Raw genomic sequence first — 24,214 nt, 5'->3', positions numbered from 1 at the left:
CCCAACCATCCCAACCATATAACCTTCATTCTCCCAATAAGGTTATGTGACATTAATAATTTATTATTATTATTAATAATTTAGTTGCCAGGATGGGTTTTTGTTTTTTATTTTGGTCTCTTTTCATGAAAGAGATCATCATAAGATGTGTGCTAATACTTAGTTGTATACTCATTTATTTTTCACCTTCATTGAAATTTAAATTTAAATGATTAAACTGTATAGTTCAATGAGTTTTGATTAATCTGTACACCAGGTAACCACTCTCCACTCTCCCACTATATTTAGAGAACAAAAAGTTCCCTCCTGGCCCTTTGTAATCAGTCCTTCCCACCTCCCACTGCAGGCAACCATTGCTGTCACTCTATCACCATAGTTTAGTTTTATCTCTTTTAGAATTTCATAGAAGTGGAAGTAGAATCATGCAATCAATCCTCTAAATTCTTTCGCTCAGCATGCTTTTGAGAGTCATCTATGTCTTTGTGTTTATCGGTAGTTCATTCCTTTCTATGGGTAAATAGTATTCTGTGTATATATACCACAGTTTTGTTTATCCATTCACTTGCTGATAGACATTTGTATTATTTCCAGTGTGATCCATTATGAACACTGCTGCTATGAACATTTCTGTAAACATCATTTTGTGTACACATCTTTTACACTTATTATATGATTTTATTTAATTTTGATTTGTTGTAGTAAACATAGTGTATTCCTTTCCCACATCAAAGGAACTAACCACAAGTTATTTCATATATCTGTTCTCCAAGTAACCAGGACAGGTCTCCAGGAGTTAACTCCTGGAACTCATGGATGGTTCTAAACCTGGCTTTTACATGATCCTGGAAAAATAAATCATGGTGGTTGTCTCAGTTCATTCAGGTTGCTGTAACAAAGTACCTAGCCCGGGTGGCTTATAAACAACAGAAATTTGTATCTTACTAGCAGAGGCTGGGAAGTCCAGGATCAGGACACCAGCAGATTGGGTGTCCGGTGAGGGTTCACTCTCTGCTTCCATAGATGGCACCTTCTCGCTGTGTCCTATGTAGTGGAAGGGGTGCATGAACTCCTTTGGGCCTCTTTGAGAGGGGATCTGATCCCATTCATGAGCACGTCACCCTCAAGACCCACTCGTCTCCTAAAGGTCCCACCTCTTCATACTATTACACTGGGGCTTTGATTTCAACATACGAATTTTGGGTGACACGAACATTCAGACCATGCAGTAGTATCTGCTGAAGTGGCAGCACAATAATTGAAGCAAATGGTTCTAGTCTTTTTTTTTTTTTTTTTTTTACATCCAATTAAAAAGCAAATTCTTGGGGCTAATATATTAAATATCACTGTTCAGCTGAGAATAATTTCCTTGGAAATCTTGTAGTCTGTTATTGATAAGTGTTTGTCATAGTTGATTTTTAAGACTAGTGTGTATTTATAAACATAGTTGCCAAATATAGTATTGTAGATCAATAAAGCAGAATTTTAAAAGGCTATAAAGGATTAGCTTTAAAATCATCTTCTGATGTTCTTCATATTATTTGGATTGTCTCATTTTTTAACCACCCTAGTGATTTTTTTTTCTTATGATTTAGTCTCAGTAGTCTAGAAATAGAACTTTTTTTTTTTTGCAAATGATCTTCAGAATGTTAAATAAAAAATAAAGCTTATGTTTTCTCCTTTTATTATGACATTTAAAAAGCACGAATTGTCATTTTCTAATTTTCGAGCTAAGGTACAAAGAGGGACTTTTTTTGGTCTTTTGTCTTTAAAAATATTTAGAAAGCATTATTTCATATGGCTGGAGAATGGGTATTTTGTTTCTATATCATTTTCTTCCTCCAGCAGCATTAACTTCCTCTTGGCAACATGTAGTTTTCATATTTATGAGGGTTTCTCTACGTGTCGATCTTGTTCTTCCAGATGTCCGTGCCATGGCTCACTATGTTTTCCATATTCCTGGAGGATGCTGTGAAGCACGAGCAGCGTTTTATCCTCCCTGGGCGCTCAGAGACACGGAGTATTACTGTGCTCTGTATCCCAGCTTAAATAAACACATTGTTTCCTGTAAGTGGGGAAATAAACATGAAAATATACTACTATTTCATAATGTCTTATTTCATAGAAGGCTTATATTTTTAAAGAATGTTTACAATTAAATGACAATTAAGGTAGATATAGGCAGTTAAAACGCACTGCGAGCCCAAGAGCAGGGTGCTATGGCCCTGTGCCCAGGAGGCATGCTGCTGCCCCACTCCTCCAAGGCCACCACCGATGGGTGTTGACAACCTCTCTGTAAGACCACAACCTTCTTTTTCCTGATTTCAGGTAGATGCGCTGAGATTACGCCTGGAAGAGAAAGAATCTTTTCTCAATAAAAAAACGAAACAGCTGCAGGACCTCACAGAAGAGAAGGGCACGCTGGCTGGAGAGATTCGTGACATGAAAGATATGTTAGAGGTGAAGGAAAGAAAAATCAATGTTCTTCAGAAAAAGGTGAGTAGCTCACGTAAGCCCTTTAAGTTGGGAATTGGTATCATCCATGTTTTGTCATTTTAGAAAAATTTTGAGCACATGGAAAATAAAATATCTTTTTAAGAATTCTAGATTAGGAAGTATAAACTTTTTACTTGTAATTCACTTACTGGTAGTTGTAGCATATCATTTTTTGCATGGCCTGATGAATTTTCTATTTGATTACCTAGAAACTAAACAGTGATGATTTTTTTTTTCATTTGCCAGGATAAACATAGAGTAATTATACAAATTTAGGTACAAATCAGAAATGATAAAACATCAAAAAAGTTAGTTAATGTTTCCTTTTTCCTTACTGAGAACATTAGGAAAGTATTTTGTGGGTCTTAAATGTCTTTTAGATGCATTTTATATTCACATAAACTTTAGTAGGTGCTATCCTGCCAAACCTACGTAGATTTGGCAAGGGGCAGGAGTAATATTTTACACCCATTGCTTAATTGAAATCCATAGAAAGAATGTCTGATAAGTTCCAACCACAGTGATCTAATCCAGGAGATGCTCAACTTTGTTAGGGTCCTTCCTTTCTTCCTTTCTTTCCTTTCCTTCCATCCCTCCCTGATTTTGTGACGACAACCCAACTTTCTTCTGGAAAATTCCCATTTGCTGCTGTGTACAGTTTTGTTGGGACCATTGAATGTCCTGCCTTCCCCTAGGAAAAAGTAGGCTAGAAGAGAAACTAATACTTGTTCTTTTATGAAAAAGAAAGTATATTGGAGAGATTGAGGGCTCTCAGATGAATGGGCACCTGGCATGGAAACTAGGCAGAAATCAGTGGTGGATGCTGGCCAACATGCTGGCCAGGACGCTGCCATCGACAGGCATGTAGGCCACCACCATGCTGCAGCTGCAGGCAATGGAACCAACTGGCCTCTTCTCTTGGTGTCACTGGCCACCATCATCTCCCACCTGGCTTAGATCAATAGCATCCTAACTGTTTTTCCTGTTTGCACCCTTATGTTTCCTACAGCCTGTTCTTCACACAGGAATGGGAGTAATCTTTTCATAAAACAGTTCATGTCACTCTGATCAAAACTCTCCAGTCATAACTAGCTGCATAATTGGTGGGGCCCAGTGGATAGTGTAAAGGTGGAGCCCCTGTCCAAAAAGTGAGAATTTCTTGATAGTAATAGGAGAGTGTTAAACCAAGCATGGTGCCCTGTGCAGTTGGAAAGGTCACAGGCCCATGGAGCTGTCCCCGTCTCCAGTGGCTTCCATCACTGCTCGGGGTAACAGTGGAAGTCCTCACAAGGGCCCACGGCACCCTGCGCGATTGGGCTCCCTCTGACCAGTCGGAACTCCTGTCTCACCCGTTTCCACTTTGCTTGTGTTACATCAGCCGCTGTGGCCTTGTGTTGTGCTGCAGACACGTCAGGCATGTTCTCTGAGGGCCTGACATCTGCTGTGGTCTCTACGGGAACTCGCTCATCCTGAACCCATGCTGCCTGTGTGGTAGCCATGAGCCTTATGTGGCTGTCAAGGCCTTGAGTTGAGGTCTGCTGCAAGTGCGAAATACACGTCAGATTTGGAGGACTTAGTATGAAAAAGAATGCAAGATCTCTCATGAATAATTTTTATGTTGATTATATATTGAAATGAAAATATTTTGGACATATCTGCTAAAATATAATATGAAAATTAATTTCACCTGTTTCTTTTTACTTTTTTAATGTGACTGCTAGAAAGTTTAAAATGACCTACGTGGCTCACATTATGTTTCTGTTGGACAGAACTGCTCTAAATAGCCGCGCGGCTTATGCCTTTGCTTCTCTCAGGTCTCTGTTCAAATGGTACTTTGTTACAGGCCTTCTTTGTCCATCCTGCATAAAATGGCATGACCACTCCCATTCCTGACTTCTGTATTCCCTTATGCAGTTTTATTTTCTAAGTAGAACTTATCACCATCTGACAAATGTATATTTTTAAAAACGTGTTCATTCGTATTACTCAAATATAAATTCCAGAAGGTCAGTCTTTTTTCCCTAACTATTACATCTTTAGTACACAGAAGGTATACATGCTCAATAAATATGTGTTGAATGAGTAAATGAACTTGCTCTAGAGTTAAAGTCTTGAATAGAAACATATAATTGGCCAAGATTAGGTCACACGCCCACCTCTTACTGCCAGAAATACTCTTTCCTGTGAATTTGATTCAAGGATGGAACTGTGGCACTCATTTTTTTCCTTTGTTCTAGAACTTCCAAACTGGCTCCTAAACCTTTGAGTCTGGCTGTGGGGGAAAGTTTAAAATTTTGCAAACTATTTGCATCGGCAATAGCGGTCATTTGTCACTTATGCATTGAAAGTGCCATCCCAAAATCGTTACTAAGAAAACTGTCGTCATTTATTCCTCAAGAATGAGAGAACTTAGTCTCAACTCCTTACAAAACAAACAACACAGCAGCAAAGCTGTGATGACGTTATCAACAAATTCCAATATCTAGATGCCCCTGCCATCTGCCCAAGCTTCTGCCTTTTAATAAGTGAACACTTCAGTCTTTCCTAAACTCTGAGATCCAGCCAGTCTCTTCCCAATGCATTCCTGTGTTGTTATGATCAAACAGGAATTTAAATGGTACATTCATGTACAGAATAATGTGGCTTGCATTTAAAAAATAAAGTTAGATTTAAACCAAATCACAGAGACTTGACCAAAGAGTGAAAAGTAGGGACACTGCATTTGTTTGGAATTCTCAGGATATTGGCAATTTGATATGTTATTAATTCATTTCTGTAGAGATCTTTATGCACAAAGTCCTGGTCATTGGGTCCCCCTTTTGCACACCAGCTAATTGATATAGATAATTAGAAGGCACTTGGGCAGAGATGACTAAGGACCCTTGGATCAAAGGGGCTGCCTAGGGCAGGTGGGACGAACAGAGAGACGGTTATAGCAGCAGGTCTTGGAGCATGTTCTGCAAATTCAAAAGAAGATTTTTCATTTAAAATCTCCAGCAGCAAATGATAACAAGAGAATGACATTGATTGAACTTACTTATATTGAACTCTGTATGCCGGATACTCAAAAATGCTTATTACATGTTCTATTTACTTACCTTTGACCTTTATGTGGTTAGGTACAATTATTTATCCAAGGAACTGAGGGATACTGAGGCTTATGATAAGCTTGCCCAAGGTCACACTGCCTAGATATAAGTTTTTTTTTTTTTTTATCTTTGGGAAAATAGAATAAAATGATTGATGCAAATTAAGAGAATAAGCCTCATTTTCCTTTTGACCTCAATTTTTATGATGACAACACCAGTTATGAGAGTGAAATTAAGGAAGAACATTACAGTTGTTTGTTTTGTAAGGAGTTGAGACTAAGTTCTCTCGTTCTTGAGGAATAAATGATGACAGTTTTCTTAGTAACGATTTTGGGATGGCACTTTCAATGCATAAGTGACAAATGACCGCTTTTGCTGATGCAAATAGTTTGCAAAATTTTAAACTTTCCCCCATAGCCAGACTCAAAGGTTTGGGAGCCAGTTTGAAAGTTCTAGAACAAAGTTGTATATTATGCCTCCTTTTGGCAACATGGTCGTGATTTCACTTGTTTAAACCCTGTAGATAATGCATGTGGAAACGTTTCATGCATATTTGGAGAGGTAACTCAGCTTCAGGTATTTTAACGGAGTATTTACCCATACATTTGAGGAGGAAATAAAACCACTGGAAATACAGTAAAGCAGCAGGGGCTCTATTATGCCTGCAATGTGAAAGAAAAATAATCTCCAGAGAAGTGATGCAAACAATTTAGAAACCGACTCAAAATGTATTACTAATACAGAAGGTCGTGGGCCAATGAAACATTGTCTTTGGGGCTGGAGACTACTTGGAGCTTAGACCACATTTAGCATAATTGGCTGTTTTAGGGCAGGTCTGGATTGAAACAGTATGAGCTTTGGGATTAGGGTGTGTTGGCATGGAAGAGTAATAAACTCATGTCAATGTCAGAAGGGCAGTATTGATATTTCTTTCTCATAGAGTCTTTTGCAACCTGCACTGTGTTTTGATGCACCATGTTTAACCTGGTGAAGCTAGGCTTGCACTTTGTATCTGTCATCTTTGCCTTTACAGCTCTGGGTCTCAGTGGTCTTGTGTCCTGCCTGAGCCATGTAGCCAGGCATGGACATGATACTCTAAGCATTTCGTCACTTGAGGAAGGAAGTGAGGCTAAATAGAGAACCCCAGGAGGCAGAACATCTTTGATGAAGCTTTTGTCAGAGGATGAGATCATCCAGAGTGGATTTTTGTCCCTACCGTCATGTTTTTTGGCTCTACTCTGTAATTCTAAGACATAGAGTTCTTTTAGTTGGATACAAAAATGAGTGCGTATGAAAAGTGTCTAGTGGAATATCCTTGTGGCTATGATACCGAAGTCAGAAGAGCAGTACGGTTTTCATGCTGTAGCCTTGGTATTGTGTTCCCGTACCTGAATTTAAAAACTGTAACTGATGAAGTGCTACCTGACTACTGAGTTCTTGTAGGAAATGTCATAAAACCTTGATGACATTGTACATTTGGAAAGTGTATAATGCCCAGGATTTGAGGACATGGTAGCATTATTTGAACCAGATCAAATTCAGACTGCTAGGCAGCTCGTAGATTCTTGCAGCAAAAACTTTGCTACCCGAGACATTTTTTTAAAAAGCCATTAAAATTGGACAAAAATTCTATCTCCATTTTCATTCTAGGCCTCAGTGCCACAAATAATGAGAATTTATAGAGCAGAAGTGCTTTATTTATTAGGGGTAGAAAAACAGATGGTGATCTCTCTGGAAGCCAAGTTCACTGGCTGCCTGCTGAACTTCATGGATTGCCCTGTGGGCTGGAAACGGCAGGGAGGGGTGAGTAGAGTTGGCTCCTGGGAGTGTTGTATATGGACCTGCCCACATCAGCAGCTTTACTATACCTATTTGGAAGTGTGGTGGTGAAAATTCTGAATGGTGATAAGCTGAGGGTTAAGGATGCTACAGGAGTACTGAGTTTCTTCATGAGATTTATAAAACAAAAAGAAAGTGATACCTGAGAAGATGGTTACGGAACACAGAGATTTTTTTGTCAGCGTAAAATTGAACTAAGGTGCGGAGGACTTTTTGACTCAGTTGAGCTCTTTCTCGGTGTTTAAACATCTAGTTGAACTTTTATACTTATTATTGGCAAACCTCCTAATTTTTTGAACATGTGCAAAATCATATTCATTTTGCATTTTCTGAGTGCTTCTATGTGTCAGTCACCACTCTCAGTCCTAGAGTTTCAAAGAAATAAGACATTCTCCAGTCTTCAAGAAACTGACGGTCTGGGTGGGGAGACAGACATGCATAATCCTAAATACAAGTGTAGTGGAGAGCAGCGCGAGGCATGATACCAGGGGCAAACCACTTGATGGATGCAAGCAGCAGAAGCTATTTCTTGCTCCCTTAAGCAAAAGGGAATTTGTTGCAAGAAAATCCAGAGCCCCAGTATCAGGTCTGTAGTACCAGATTGGGGATGATCAGAACCAGGCTGGCTCTAGGAGACCAGGGGAAGGCAAAGACCACCACGATTTCATAACCAGGAGTGTCTGGTCAGATGTCTTTTCTACCTGGCTGCTGGCTCTCACATCCTCCTTCCGCCCCCACATCGCACTGTCAGTCAGGATTCAGAGTCCTGGGACAAATTTCACACAGCTGCCTCTCATTGGCAGAATCTGACAGGACCTTTCCTTTAAAAGAGTCTGGGAAATGTGGCTCCAAGCTTTACACTTGAGCTTTCCGCTCAGTTCTCGTATCACTTACTTGGGAAAGTCTTTGCTGACACTGCAAGCTGAGGCGATTTTACACTATTAGGGAACTATTTCTTGGCTTCATTTGGAATTATGCATCCCTTTGGTGAATGTTGGCTTCCCTCTCAGGCTTGAGTGCCTTTGAGTGCCTTAACTATGATCATCAAGATACTTCCAGCTCCTGGCAAAATTCTTGGCATGGTCCTTGATCAGTATGCATTGGGTGAATACATGAACTCAGCAAATTCTCATGAATGACAAATCGGGAGAGGAGAAATCACTTTGAGATCACTTCTAGCCCAAGGATATTGTTAGCTCTGAGGAAAGTCACTTGCCCCAGTGAAATGTCAAACCCACTCTTGTTCCCATCACGGTATGTTCTGTGTAGGCTGCAAGATGGAACCTTCCCATGAATAATAAAACACAGATGAGGAAATGACTGTTGCTCTACCCACACCTAACACCTCCAGCCTTGTTTCCATTACCCTGAGAAGGTAAAAAGGGATGAAGGTTTGAGAAAGGGAGCTTAGCCACTTTCCCTTCCTTTTTATTTTTAATGAAAAGATAATGTGGCACTTATAGAGAATATTGTCTTGTTCTGCAAAGAGAATGCTTCCTTCTCCAGTTTCACTTCTAACTTATTGGATTGTTAGAGGCATAATATTTTATGAGAGTGATACAATTGACACAAGAGTATGACTCCCAATGCTGGGAGCCACTTGAGGTCCAAGTTGGTCCTTGGCTTTGAGCAAGAAAGAATTCAAGAGAGAGCTGACAGTGTAAAGTGAAAACGGGTTTTATTCAGAAACTACAGAAAGTCTACTTCATAGACAGAGTAGAAGCTAGTTCTCTCTGCAGAGGAGAACCAGCCCCATGGTTACTTTTGCCCCTCTATTTAAGCAGCAGCTTAATCATAGGCTAAACAAGGGGAGGAATAGTCATGTTATTTTGGGGGGAGGGGCAGTGTTTTTCCAGAATTAGGGTGACGCGCTCCTTTTGACTTTATATGGTCAAATAGGAAGTGTCATGGCATCAGGTGCATGATGGGAGTGGGAGGTTTCCTTAGAAACTTTTATGGTAATAAGGTGTATAATGAAGCTGGAAGGTCAAGAGGTGGTGAATTTCTCCACCATCTTGGTTCTAACTGTTTGGAACTTGCCGTGCCTCCATCCCATTTGGATCAGGGTAGTTTGAAACTTTGTTTTGAGACTTCCTGACTCAGTTAAACAATGTCTGCACAATTAAGCAGTGCTGATAGCAATGCCCAAAGCAATGCTTAAAACAGTACCTTCCAGTTCCCTGTCTCACAATGAAATTGCCAATTATATGTGGTCATTTCCAATTATGACAATATAATTAATATTTTGTGTGATAAAATTATTATCTACTATTGATTGAACCCTTACTGTATACCAGACACTGCACTAGGGGCTTTGCATCCTGAGGTTATGAGTTCTCGTAACAAACCTAATGGCGCATAGACACTACCATAATCCCCATTGTTAAAATGAGAGACTGAGGTTTAGAGAGTAACTTGCCGGAGAGACATGACCGAAAAGGGACGGAGCTATTCTTAACCACCACACTATTCTGGTGTTTTCCCAGGTTATGATCCTGCCTCACTCATGAGACAAGAAGGATCTTTAATTTACAGGGATTAGCTAATCTATAATTTGAGCAATTTACCTGAGTCAATATATAAGGATGCTGATTTTTAAGACCAAACTAGCAGAGATGCAGCCACTGGATAATGTGATTTTAAAAAACAGGAAACCAATACATTAATAAAAATAAAATGCCAGGTCTAGGTTTAAAAATACTATAATCTATATGTAGAAAAAAGAAAGGTTGTGGTGAGCTTTAATTTCTGTTTATTTTTTTCCCCCATGAGATTATTGTACCATTCTAAGCCATTGAGTTGTTTTGCCGCTTCATTTTTAAAGAATTGTAACACTTTTGCCCAGGTGGTAGTTTCACTTTCTTTTCATTGTTGGCTTACAGGGCTGAGACCTCAAAAGATAACGTGAGACATCTAAGCAGCTTTCCTGGACTAGTCACAGGTGAACTCACACATTAGGGGATCCCTCGTTCCTTGCCGAATCCCGGGAGGAATCAGTCCAGGAAGCTGCTCCACTTTGCAGTGCACTGTTCACGTACAGTCTGATGTCCTTGGTGTAGGCAAGCTCATTCTACGTCTGAAGCCAGGAGCTAGGCTGACACCTCGGGGCTTGGATCACAACCAGGGTGCTAGAGTGGCTGTGGGGCTTAGGCAGTGATTCTCGACTGGGGACCGTTTTACAACCCTCTTCTTCACCCCCTGGCAACGTTTGGCAATATCTGGAGACGTTTTTGGTTGCTGTAGCTGGGCGTTTGCTACAGGCATCTTGTGGGTAGAGTCTATTTCAACGGTGCTGCCAAGCATCCTACTATGTAGAGTGAAACACCCTCGCCCCAACACATAATTACCCAGAGTCCTTTCCTTCCGGTGGACGGACTGCCCTACTGATCTTGGTTCTCTAGGCCCCTTGCCTTGAGGTAGTGTTTCTTAGAATTGTTTTTACTTGGTGTAACAGACATTGCTCTCCCCTCTGAGTATTATCTCAATTGATATATCTAACTTTTTTACCTACACTTTATCTCTGGCATTGTTTTAGGCAATTTATAGAGGTGAATGTTATATGTGTGCATGTGTCTATGAGTGTGTATGATGTTTGGATTATTACTATTACTTTCTGTTTTATAATTTTCACATATAATAATCCATACTTATAAAGAGTATATATGGCATTCTTGAACTACTGGAAGTATTAAAATTGATCTGACCACACTAATCATGATATCAACTAATTTGGAGGGGGAGCTGGTATAGGGAACATATCATAGGAATAAACCATCTGATTTAGACAGTACAGGCCACCTAGCAGATACCACCCGCTTTAAATTTCTTTGGCTAAATGCCAGAATTCCTGTCATTTGAAAAATAGTGACCTTTAAGACTAATTTTTTTTCTGAACAAAAAAGTTTTTATTTTATCAATCTTTTGGGCTGAGAATCTGATTTCTATATTTGTATTAAATATATTTGTTCATATATTTTATCTAGTCATTCGGGATGGGATAAAATTATTTGTTCAATGTGGATTGAATGTAGATTTAACTAATACACTGCTTAGATATTTGCAACTTAAAAAGTATTGTCTAGTTAGTGTTTGTGATTTGCCAACATTCTTTTGAACAGTAGCTTCCTTGGTCTAGAAAATATAAGAAAAAGCTAACTTAATTTATTACACAGTAAGTTCTCTATATGTATTTTGTGTTTGTAGGTAGCAATATGTCATCAGACCTAAGAAGCATCTTTGCTTTTGCATCATTTAATACACTGTTTCTTCATCATGGCATGAAGGTGATGCCAAGGGTTCTAGTGCTAATTAAATTCCACAGGACAAATGATCACCAAGAGTGAATGGCTGCTACTCTTGGCTGGAATTATTTGCCCCAATGTTGTTGATGGCCTAGGGAAAAGACAGCTTGGTGACTTTATCCAATTGATCCTGTTGGTCAGAAGTCCATTTTATCCCAATGAAGTGATATTTCAAAAGTCACTTTGTGGGTGCTTTGTGTCTCTTGAATACAGGTTGTGGCTTCCTTGGTAAACCTCAGGCTTCTTTGTGAAGCAGTGAATTCACCAGTCTCCTCCTTCATGTATGTATATTGCTTTTCTTCTAAGGGATTTTAAGTTGTCCTTCTAGAAGTGACATTGATAAAATAGCATTTTATTATCAAAGGAACTGAAGCTGAAAAATTCATCTTCTGATAGAGCAATTAAAGGGATTTAGGGAAGCCTGCTCATTCATTCATGTATGCATTCAGCATCTAAGCCACTGACTTCACTTAGCTGCATCTTTCTCCCCTTGGGCTCTGTTGAGCAACCCAATACTATTTGACTTTAAAAGACACATAAATATGGGTATGCTGATGAAGCCCAGGCAAGCCTGAAGACAGAAAGACATGAGAGAACAGTAAAGCTGGAAGAGACTCGATGGACCCTCCTAGTCCAACCTCTTCATTTTTCCACTCAGGATATAGAGGTCCTGAGAGATGAAGTGACTTGTTCAGGGTCACAAAGCTAATTAGTGACAGAGCCTGGGCTGTACCCAAGTGTCTGAATCTGATTATACTTTTCCTTTTTTTTTCTCAATGCCCCTATGGCATGTGAGGCCTTGGGTACCATTGCCCTTCTCTGGCCAGTTTGCCTACCTGCCTTCCTTTCTGCTGTCCAGCCATCCAGAAATATACGTTCAGCATCTGTAATGAGCTGGACACCCTGCAGGCACTGGGGATGTATATGCTATTGAAGCAGGTGTGATTTCTGCCCACAGGGAGCTCATGTTCATGGAGAAAATCACTAAACAAGCAGTTAAGCACAGTGTGTGATGCCTGCTATGCTGGCCAGGTACACAGTGCACTTAGGAGGGGCACCTCACCTGCCAAGGGGAGTGGGATGAATAAGAAAGATTTCCTGGAAAAGTTGATGACTAAATTGAGAGCTGAGGGACTAGGAGTTGCTGTCCAGTTGAAGCAACAGGAATAGCATTTGCAAAGGTTTAGCAGGAAGAGGCAGCATAGTGCATTTGGTGGAATTAAAAGTAATTTAACATAACTGGATCACACTTCTTTGCCCCATTTAGGAAACAAATTTCACAGTTAGGAGCTTTTCTATTCTTTATGTGCTCTACCAATCAAATGTATTTTATAATTAATGTTCGAGAGTCATTTTCACTCCTATATTGTACTCTTTCAGTTCCTTCTGACTTGTAAGTGGCAATACTGATTATCAGTGTTCTTTCAAAATGCAGTTCAGAGCCAGATCATGCTGAGAACTGGTTCTTAGTCAATGAAAACACTGATCCCATGTCACAGGATGCAAATTCTCATTTAAACAATATTTGCTTCTCGGTTAAGATCTTATATTCTGTACTCAATTTCACCATGATGGATGATTTTTAAGGTTTGTTTATAATTGCCTCCAAAATCCCTTGAAGATTTAAAATGAAAACGCTTGGAGTGCCCTGACCGTGGCCGCTACCCTGATGGGTACAGGCATCTTGATACTGTCAATCTCAGTGGCCAGCTGTTGCCTATAGTTTTGTGATTCGGGATTAGAGGTGGTTGAGCTTTTACATTTTAAGTCTGGAGATGATTCCATTTTCTTCCCACACACTCCCTAGGCCATTTGATTTAAATCAACCTTATTTATGTGGGAAGGAAAATTTTCTGTCTTTTTTACTTACCCTGTGTTTGGCAAAGAATTCTGCTTTGCTGCAAAGAGTTTTATATATATCTACATTAACATTTATCATATTATATTGTAAGGGAAGTCTATAATTCAAAACTTTTATAATACATACATGTATTTCCCGTAAGAATAAATGCAAAGTAAGGGTAATGTGTTCTTTGGGGCATATAACTCCGTATTTATTGTGGGTAGTGGGCATCTTTCTACTGTTCTGATATTGTGATCTCATCACCAATATTTTTCCCTTTATACTTACCTGATTATGCTATAATACAACTTTTGCAAACTAAAAGATGTGACTGCTTTATACAGACTGTTTTCACAGAAGCTGGATTCTAAATTAATGAAACAAAGTATTAATATATGGTGATTTTGGTCCCTCATCATAATATTTTATCACACCTTCTTTTTAGATTGCTGTTTTTTGAGAACCAGCAGTAGCACTCACACATTATCAATCCTTGGATAATACAATTACAGTTTACAAAAGTCATTTACAATTCTAACAAAACTGCAGTGGCAGGTAGAATTCTGAGATGAAATCCAAGGTTTCTCACCTCCCTGGTGTACATGCCTGGAATAATGCCCAGGACAGTGAACATGATGAATTTTATACCCATGATTAGGTTATGTTATATGGCACAGTTACCGCTAAGAAAGGGTGGGCTTGACCTAATCACACGAGCCCTTTAAATCTGGGTCCTATGGTCAGAAACAAGGAACTCAGTAATTCAAAATATGAGGGAAGATTCAGTACATGAGAAGTTCTCTCCTGTGGCCTTGAAGATGGAGGGGGCCACATGGCCAGGAATGTGGGCAGCCCCTAGAGCCAACAGTGGTTCCTGGCTGACAGCCAGTTAGGAAGCAAGGACCTCAATCCTAAACCACAAGAAATTGAATTTTGCCAACAACAAGAGTAAGCTTTGAAGTGAATTTTTCCCTAGCGCTTCCAGACAAATACTCATCCTGCCTGACAACTTGATTTCACCCTTGTGAAAGCCTGAGCAGAGACCCCAGCCACACCTTGCCAGACTTCTGACCTACACAACTGTGAGTTGATAAACGGATATTGTTTTAAGCCACAAATTATTGGCATTTTGTTACATAGCAGTTGAAAACTGATACAAATGCCTATTAAAATAACTTTTCAGGCTGGGCTTGGTGGCTCACACCTGTAATCCCAGCACTTTGGGAGGCCGAGGCCGGAGGATCACTTGAGGTCAGGAGTTTAAGACCCGCCTGGGGCAATATAGTAGAAACACCATCTCTACAAAAAACAAAAAACAAAATTAGCTGGGTGTGGTGCGCACCTGTAGCTCTACCTATGCAGGAGGCTGAGGCAGGAGGATCACTTGACCCCGGGAGGAGGAGGCTTCAGTGAGCTATGGGCAGGCCACTGCACTCCAGCCTGTGACAGAGTGATACCCTGTCTCCAAAGACAAGAAATCTCAGAGTTACCAAACTTCTCACAGAAATTCAGAGGCAAATAAACAGTAGTGGAGTACACAGGATACAGGCAAGGAATGTTGGGCCACTAAAGTGGCACCTCTAGTAACTATAACAAAAGCAGTTTCCAGTTCCTTAACCACCACTCAGCTTAGAAATCATGGGAGTTTTGATGAAGTTTTATAATTTTAGGGGGATTTTTATTATTTCAAAATGTATGCATAGGAGTGATCCCTTATTACAGTTTTCAGATTGCATTATTTCAGATGAAATAGCTAAGATTTCCTAAAATATGATGTTATATCTTTTTGTTTCCCATTAAACCTTGAGTTCAGCAAAGGAAGTGACTGGGTCTTACTCATCTTTTTGTCCCTAGTACCTAGCACAGTGCTTGGCATGTTATAGGTGTTTAATAAATATTAGTTGGAAAATTGAAATGGAATGGAATGAATAAATATTCTTTAATATTCAATAAAATAAATATGTCCAAAGTTCTGTTTAGATTCAGGGTGAGAAAACAAATAGGAATGGCCACATTCCAATAAAACTTTATGTACAAAACAAGCAGTGGGCCCTGCAGCATACGGGCTGTAGTTTGCTGAGCTCTGATATAGATCACAAGTTTTTATAGCCTCTAGGAAATTCTAACATATAGCAACCTTCATGGCAAGTTTGAGATTTTTAAAAAATATACTCTGAATATTGAATAGAGTTAAACAAAGTGTACTTCTTTTCCAGACTGTATTTACTATTTGCCTCAGATATTCCCCCTGGTGCAAAGGGAAGTCAGTCATTCATTCGCAAGGTTGAGATCTTCCCTAGTTTATGCTTCATTCTGTAGCTTTTTTGTGAGTAAATTCTGAATGAAGCAAAGCTAAGCAAACAGGATGTCTTGAATGAATGTGCTCATGTGTGTGGAGTGGAGAGATATTTCTTTCTTTAATATTAAAATATGAAGTTAAATTCTTCAGGTCACATATGATACTCTGACTTATAAAAGCTTATGAAGGGTGACACACACACACAGAGGCTCCCTCTAAATTGTGAACATTTGTGACCTTGTGACCAGCTGGAGGCATAGACAGGATGGCCAGAGGGGAAGGTGGGAATAGAGGCAAAGATTCTTTGCTGTCATTCCATGTTACCAACACTTTTCTTAGAGCTTGCAGGGCAGTGTTCTTTGGGACAAGTCGTTGGCAGGTATAAAATGTCAGCTAGCCAGGGGAAACAAATATGGAGGCAGTTGACTGAAGCTGCTTTATCTACTGATTCTTCACCTAGGAATTTATCCTAAGGGAAAAAATTAAGGATGTAGGCATTGGTTTGGCCACAGGCTTGTTCACAGCCTAGTTCTTTAAAGAAATGTTTTTGGCTGATCAGTGAAGATATTCCAAAATGGAAGAGTAACTAACTAAATAAATAAATGTATATTCATACATGGAAATTCAGCCAATAGAAATGATGTTATAGAAGAATATTTAATGACATAGAGATTCACATTATTTTGTTAATTAAAATAAACTGTTGATAATATGTATATACAGAATAGTATCAGTGAATGCCTATTTTTTTACACTTGTATTTATAGTATAACCTTATTTCTGTTTAAAAAAGTTTATACACACATTTATACATATATACATGCATGCTTCAGTATAATTAGTCTGTTAAGAGCGTGGACTGTGACAGACCTGGCTTTAAATCTCTGTGCTGTAACTTACAGGCTTTTTAACGTTTGCAAGTTTCTTACATATTCTCTGCTTCATTTTCCCTATTTGCAAAACGAGAATAAGCTCACATCTTACTTTAAGTCCCCATTTTTCTAAACATAGTAGGTGTTCAAGAGGTATTTGTTGAATAAACAAAGTGCCCATCATGGTTGGTGCATAAGAAATTATTATTTTATGCTAAAAATGAGAATTGAAATGCCAAATCCATCAACTTTTTCAAAGAGCTTGGAAAAAACATGTAATTACTTTATAAAGATAATTTTCAATTAATTTTTAAATTTACTTATAGTAAAATTCACTCTTTTTGTTGTACAGTTCTGTGGGTTTTAACAAAAACATAGAGTTGTGTAACTCCCTCCACAATCACGATACAGGATAGTTCTATTAACCCAAAAACCTCCCTTGTGCTGCCCGCTTTCTCGTCAACTTTTCTCCCCAGCCTCCAATCCCTGGCAACCACCAGTTTGTTCCCCTATCCCTATAGTTTTGCCTTTTCCAGAATGTCATAGAAATGGCATCATCTAGTATATAGTATTTTGTGTCTGGCTTCTTCCACTTAGCATAATGCATTCGACATCCATCCATGGTTTAGCTTTTATCAATAGTTCATTCTAAAGGTAATATTTTTTTTTTTTTTTTTTTTTTTTGAGACAGAGTATCACTCCGTTGCCTGGAGCAGAGTGCTGTGGCGTCAGCCTAGCTCACAGCAACCTCAAACTCCTGGGCTCGGGCAATCCTACTGTCTCAGCCTCCTGAGTAGCTGGGACTACAGACACGCGCCACCATGCCCAGCTAATTTTTTCTATATAGATTTTTAGTCGTCCAAATAATTTCTTTCTATTTTTAGTAGAGACGGGGTCTCACTCTTGCTCAGGCTGGTCTCGAACTCCTGACCTTGAGCGATCCACCCGCCTCGGCCTCCCAGAGTGCTAGGATTACAGGCGTGAGCCACGGCACCCGGCCTAAAGGTAATACTTTTAAAGATAACTCTGAGAGTAACCCTGTTATTTATGAAACTGTTCATGTAATAACCACACGGGTCTTTTATCCCTAAAGTTGTCCTGAAGCCAGAGTTGTGGCAGGGTAGAATGTTAACATGGAAGAGTATTTGAGAAACAGCCTGTTAAGAAGATGAGGGGTCTAAGAGCCAAATCAAAGGTATTACCCCAGATGAGCTCGAGTCAGAGTTGAGACCAGATTCCAGAGCTCATGATGCTAAACTTGCAAGGTTATATTGGAATTTCGATGGGGTAAAGAATTCTGGTGGTGTACTAATGAAAAGCTCCCTGGAGGGCAGGGAGAGGCACCGTGTGCATGTGTGTGCACACATATGTGTGTGTGTATGTGTGTGTGTGTGTGTGTGTGTGTGTGTGAGAGAGAGAGAGAGAGAAAGAGAGAGAGAGATGTGTTTTGTTGAAATGATGACATTAAACTATTTTTAGAAGAAGGAACCAGAACTTCTTGTAGACCTTCTATCATTATTATTTTTTTCATTAGGGGTAAGTTTGTGTAAATCTATCTTCATTTTGTAACATTTGTAGTAAGTAGTGAGTGGTTTGGGGAGTGCCCAAAGGTATCTTAGCTGCTGGTTTCACCCCTGGAGCAGATATATGGTAATTAGCCAAGCCTTTTAAATGTGTAAGTTTGGCCTGATGAGCACCAGGTCCCCACAGGCAGTCACACCAGATCTTAGAGAAGTGTACAGAGATGTGCAGTTTTGCCCTGAAGCCTGAACTAGAAAGAGTCCTTTTACTGTTTCTTATTGTCCCTATTTCTCTTTTATTTCTAAAGGAATAGGAATACTTTATTTTAAAATAACTAGTTTACACGTAAGTACCATATTATACCTTTTTTTTAAAAAAAAATCATATAGCTTTTTAATTCTTAAAAATTGTATTAGGTTTTAAAAAATGGGATCTCTTAAAGCTATATGAAATATCTATTTTTATTGCATAAGACAATGAACAAGATAAATAACATTAAGGAAGATTCAGATTTATGGTTTATGAGATGCAGAAAAATACTGTAAATAGCATGAAATATTTATTAATTTAACTTGGTCACAGCAATTCATGCTTTTACCCATGTATATATCAGCTAGTTTTCCTCTGCATTATTTTAAACCTCCCTTTTAAAACATTTTTTTATAGCACTTGACTAAATATCACAGATATAGAACAGTTAAGTACCCAAGGAAATTTATGTATTTGCTCTGTTTACAGTAACTTTAACTTAAATCTCTGGTAAACATGGCAATTGTTATAAGGAAATATATGTTATTTGCCATGTTCAAATCTAAATTCTAGGAAACTGTTCTTGAAGTGTAATTGTGTCTTTGGTTTGGTATTTCATTTCCGTTCATAGTTCAAACATTTGTTGTATATTTCTGTGTGGTTTATATATTTTTTCACGTCAGTCTCACAAGATCTTTATTTAGAATTTTAAGCTAAATATTTTTTCTTTGAATAATTCATCCTTTAAAGTCCCTTTTCTCCTTTTGTGGAGTTTCCATAATCAAGGATATGGGAACCAAACAGAGAGTGTGCTAAGTGTTGTGGTCATTGACAAACTAGTCTGGTTAGATAAGTCTCCCAGTTGGAGTGTCAGTGTGAGTTAGTCTGGCCCACAGAGAGAAGAAGAAGGTAGAAAACAACATCCAAAATGCTTACAAAATCAGTGATCTGTGATAGGGAAAGAGCCTAAGACACCATCCCTGTGTTGAACTGAAGGAAAAATCAAGAACGTCAATTTTAGCTATTGAAATTGCCTTATGGTGCATGGGAGGTGCTAATTTGCTCAGACATCTTTTAGCAAAATTGTAGATATTAGGTAGTTAAATGTGAAATGTCTGATTTCGAATCAAAGGTGTAGTTTATTATATCTCAAGAAGCAATACAATCAATCAAAGTGTGCGCCTAAAATATCGACACAGTTTTGCCATCTCAACGGTAGCTTGTGTATGCGAGCAGCAAAGAAGCCTGGAGAGCAAGTGGTAATGAAATTGCAAAAGGCATTTTCCACAGCTTGTTGAGAATTGAATATTTTTCCTGGCAAGAAGTGGTCCAAAACCTGGAAGAAGTGGTAGTCAGTTGGTGCAAGGTCTGGTGAATATGGTGGATGACAGAGGGTTTCCAAGTTCAGCCTCTGTAGTTTGAGCAGCGTTGTGTGACACATGGTGAGTATTGTCTAGCAAGAGGATTGGCTTGTCTCTATTGACAAATCTCGGCTGCTTAATCACAAGCATCCTCATCATTTCATCCAAATGGTTGCAGTAGACATCCGTTGTGATCGATTGACCAGGTTTCAGGGAGCTATAGTGGGTAATACCAATGCCGGACCACCAAACAGACACCATTAGCTTTTTTTGATGAATATTTGGTTTTGGACTGTGTTTCAGCACTTCTTCTTTATCTAATCATTGTGCCGAACACTTGCGATTGTCAAAAAGAATTCATTTTTCATCACACTTAACCATATGGTATAGAAATGGTTCACCTTTATGTCATGACAGCAAAGAAAGGCAAGCTTCAAGATGATCTTTCTTCTGATGCTTTTTTAATTCACGTGGAACCCATCTATCCAGCTTCTTTACCTTGCTGATTTGTTTCAAATGGTCCAATATTATTAGAATAGTAACATCCAACCTTGCTGCTAATTCAGGCATAGGTTGAGATGGATTCGCTTCCACAGCTTTCAGCTCATCATTATCTGTCTTGGCCTCAGATCACACATGTGGCTCATTTTCAAAATTAAAATCACCAGAATGGAGCTTCTCAAACGATTGAGGTATTGTGCATTCATTAGCCACATCCTTCCCAAACACTTCATTGATATTTCGAGCTGTCTGTGCTGCATTGATTCTGTGACGGAACTCATATTTGAAAATAACACAAATTTTTGGACTTATCCACAGTTGCACAAAAATTGCTCTAAACAATTTGAATGATAATCAAAAGCCAAACCATGAGTTTGAGAGAATGAGGATGTACCTTCATAATAAAAATAAAACAAGACGTGTCAAAGTCAGAGATATCAACTGTCAAACTTAGTACTTAAGGAAATCAGACATTTCATACTTAATAACCTAATAGACAGAAGCAAGTCCAGAAAGATAGCTCTCTGGCTGCAGGCACTACTGCACATACATAACAACAGGATCGAGCAGATTCTATAATAGCTGGGAATAAAGGCTTGAGGAATATAGGAGATGTCAGTAGCAAGAAGCAACTTGAATTCCTCAGGATAAAGACCATGGCTGGGAAGCATTGAGCAGGCAGTGAAGGTTACTGACTCCACATTAATAATAAATTTATGAGAGTGCAGAACAAATCATGCCAGGCCATCTTTATCGTTTTCTAGGTGGATGTACAAGATTAAAGAAAGGAATTCAATAGCTGTAATATCTGGAATTGAGTAAATCATCTAATTCAGTGTCTCCACAAATCTTTGGGGGCAGTGGGGGTGGGGACAGAAGAGGGGGAGAACCTCAATGAGAATTGGCTCTGAGCACTGTCATGTGGATTCAATTTGGCTGTTGTAATAAATTACAATGGAACAGGGTCCATTGGGACAATGTTGGGATCAATAAAAGGTCAGGCTGTAACATCTCCAGCAGTGGTCTGGAAGAATGGATAACACACTTTATTAAGCTTGGCAGGCCAGGAGATTTTGGAACTGTTGTGATCACCACCACTGTCATTAGCCGTTATGAAGCACCTGTTGGGTATGGGGCACTCCGGGGCTGCTAGATGAAAGATAGAATGTGTACAATTGCCCAAGTGTCAACCTGTTTAAAAATGATGATAATAGGTACAATTTATTGAATACTTACAAGACTTCCATGCATAGTACTAAGCCATTTTCATCGATTATTTCTTTTAATCCTAACAACAACCTTTGAAGGGGGGTTTTCTTCCCATTTTGCAGATGGGGAAAGTGAAGTACAGAGGATCACTCTAGGTAAGGCAGCTGAAAAGTGGCAGCAATTGGTTATGAACTGAGGTAGTCTGGCTTTTCCTGTGAACCACTGTCTATGCATGTATAGTAAATATCTCTATGTACTCATGAAGAAAGACTATGTTCATTTATTAGTTCATTCACTTTTTGTTCATTTATTCAGCAAACATATTAAATACACTTAACATGTTCCCAGCGTAGAAGAGGAGACAGAACGCATTCAAAGATAATTTTCAAAAAATGTTAAAATTATGACTGATACAGTTATAAAATGAACACATGTTAAGGATTTTAATGAACTCATTAAAACATGAGGGAACCAGGCAGATATTAGAACTGGATAGAGAATTTCGAGTACAGACATATCTGTGGATCAGGAGTATTGAAAAGAATGTGCAGCCGGAGGCAAAGCTGGTTTTTCCCCAACTGCGGAGAGGAAGTCAATATAACCTCTCCTGAGCAGGTCAGAGTCTGTGTGTTCATAGACAGGAGTTTTTTTTTTTTTTTTTCGTGGGCTATCAATTATGTATAATTTACCAAGTTGTATAATGGAAAGACAATAAAAGACTAGAGCCAGATAACCTTAAAGGATATGATTTGAATAATAGTTTTTTATTGGAGCACAGTTTTTTCTTACAACACTGAAGAAAGAATTGTGCTATAGCACAATAGGGTATGCTTTGGGATAAAAGACTTAAATTCGGAGAATATGTCTAGCTCTCCTGAATTTTTCAGAGAAGACTTCTGGGCAAAGATGGAAATTAAGAATCTTTGAGTGCAAAGCTCCTCATTTTTCAGATGGGGAAACTGTGGGCCAGAAATCTGAAGAAAGTTGCCCAAAGCCACTTACCTCCTTAGCCCAAGAAACCTTGTAACTTCTGGCTTTCTATGATTCCCTCATTGATTCTTTGCCAGAGGAGAGTAGGAAGGCCCCTGACTAAAGTATCTGCAGTAGAGAAGCAAGGACTAAAGATATTAGTCAGGGTTCTCCAGAGAAAGAGAACCAATAGAGGTGTGTGTATATATATATATAAAGAGATTCACTTTAAGAAATTGGTTCATGCAATTGTGGAGGCTTGGCCAGTCCAAAATCTGATGGGGGAGGCTGGAAATTCAGGAGAGAGTTGTAGACTCCGAGACAATTTGCTGGCAAGCCAGGAAGAGCTGATGTTGCAGATCCGAAGGCAGTCTGCTGGAGAATTCCTTCCTGCCTAGGGGAGGCAGGCCATGTGTTCTACTCAGGACTTCAACTGACTGGATGAGGCCCTCACAGATTATAGAGTGTAATCTGTTTACTCAGAGTTCACTGACTTAAATGTATATCTCATCCAAAAACATTGTCCCAGAAACATCCAGAATAATGTTTGACCAAGTATCTAAGTATCATGGTCCTGCCAAGTTGACACATAAAATTAACCATCAAACCACATCAGAGAACTGGGGGACTTTGCCTGTCCAGAAGAAGGGATTAAGGGTGGTGGCAGAATTGGTGGAGGAGACACTGAACACTGGCAGCCGGGAGGGTGGTGTGGTGAGCAATAGGAAGGGTATGAATCAGAGGGTAAATCTTTTCCAGCTTTACGACCTTTCCAAGAGCCAGCTGTTGGACTAAGTCCAGGGGTCACAACAGTTATGGAGATCAGTCACAGGTCCGTACATCTGCCTCGTCAAGGTATGTGTCTCCCTAAATGTTAAGGGAAGGCAGGGTTCAGGATAGGTTTCCAGATAGTTGTGACTGGAGAGTATGCTTGGATATCAGGAATTATAACCAGAGGACAGCTGATTATCAAGTCCAGGGTGTCTTGATACAGAAATTTGTAATCAGAATTGAGGATTTGTTTTGCAAGTGATTCCCTGAAAATCATATTGATTACATCACTGTCAGGAGACCTGATAACCAGTAATCAATTATTTGGAGAAGAATTTAATGTGGAACATAATGCGAAGTAAAATATTTTAAGAAATTGTCTTATTTGAATATTTATACTGAACTAAAGAGGTAGGTCATTATATTTCTTACCTTGCTTTATTTTTTTTTAACCATAGTATTTCACCTATCATTTACTTACCAATTATATTTATTATCTTTCATCTGCCACCCTTTGCTAGAATCTAAGTTCCACAAGGACAGGGATCATTGTCTATTTTGTGTTCTGTTGTATTCCTAGTGCCTAGAGCAGCATCTGCCATATAATAGGAACTTAATTAATATGTGTGAAATATATTGAATGAACGTCTCATTTAATCCTTACAACACCTATGTGTCAGTGAGGTAGGTAATGTTCTTATCTCAATTTAACAGAGGAAAACAAAGTTCTGGCAAGTTGCTTTGGGTGGTGCGTTTTAGGTACAATTTAGAGAGGTGGAAGAGCCAGGCAGCTAGGTCAGAACACTACCCAGTCAGCGGAGGTCTCGCCAGGGGCTTTGCAATTGAGAAGAATCCAGCGGTTCTGAAGATTTCATGGGCCCAAAGCAAAGGTAAAGC

General features: G+C 39.1%; 1 protein-coding gene across 2 annotated transcripts in view; it reads left to right on the top strand.

Moving 5' to 3' along the window:
* ERC2 (ELKS/RAB6-interacting/CAST family member 2) overlaps positions 1 to 24,214 on the top strand; it is an 894,383-nt gene that overhangs the window by 370,076 nt on the left and 500,093 nt on the right. For both annotated transcript variants that reach the window (XM_012646861.1, XM_012646788.1), the window contains exon 7: positions 2,326 to 2,493. In XM_012646861.1, coding sequence (XP_012502315.1) covers positions 2,326 to 2,493 — 168 coding nt within the window. The remainder of the gene's footprint in view (positions 1 to 2,325; positions 2,494 to 24,214) is intronic.

This window comes from Propithecus coquereli, unplaced genomic scaffold (genome assembly GCF_000956105.1).
Source record: "Propithecus coquereli isolate 6110/MARCELLA unplaced genomic scaffold, Pcoq_1.0 Scaffold1, whole genome shotgun sequence".
Taxonomy (NCBI): domain Eukaryota; kingdom Metazoa; phylum Chordata; class Mammalia; order Primates; family Indriidae; genus Propithecus; species Propithecus coquereli.
Note: the sequence above shows the minus strand (reverse complement) of the source record. Positions and strands in the feature narration are given on the sequence as shown.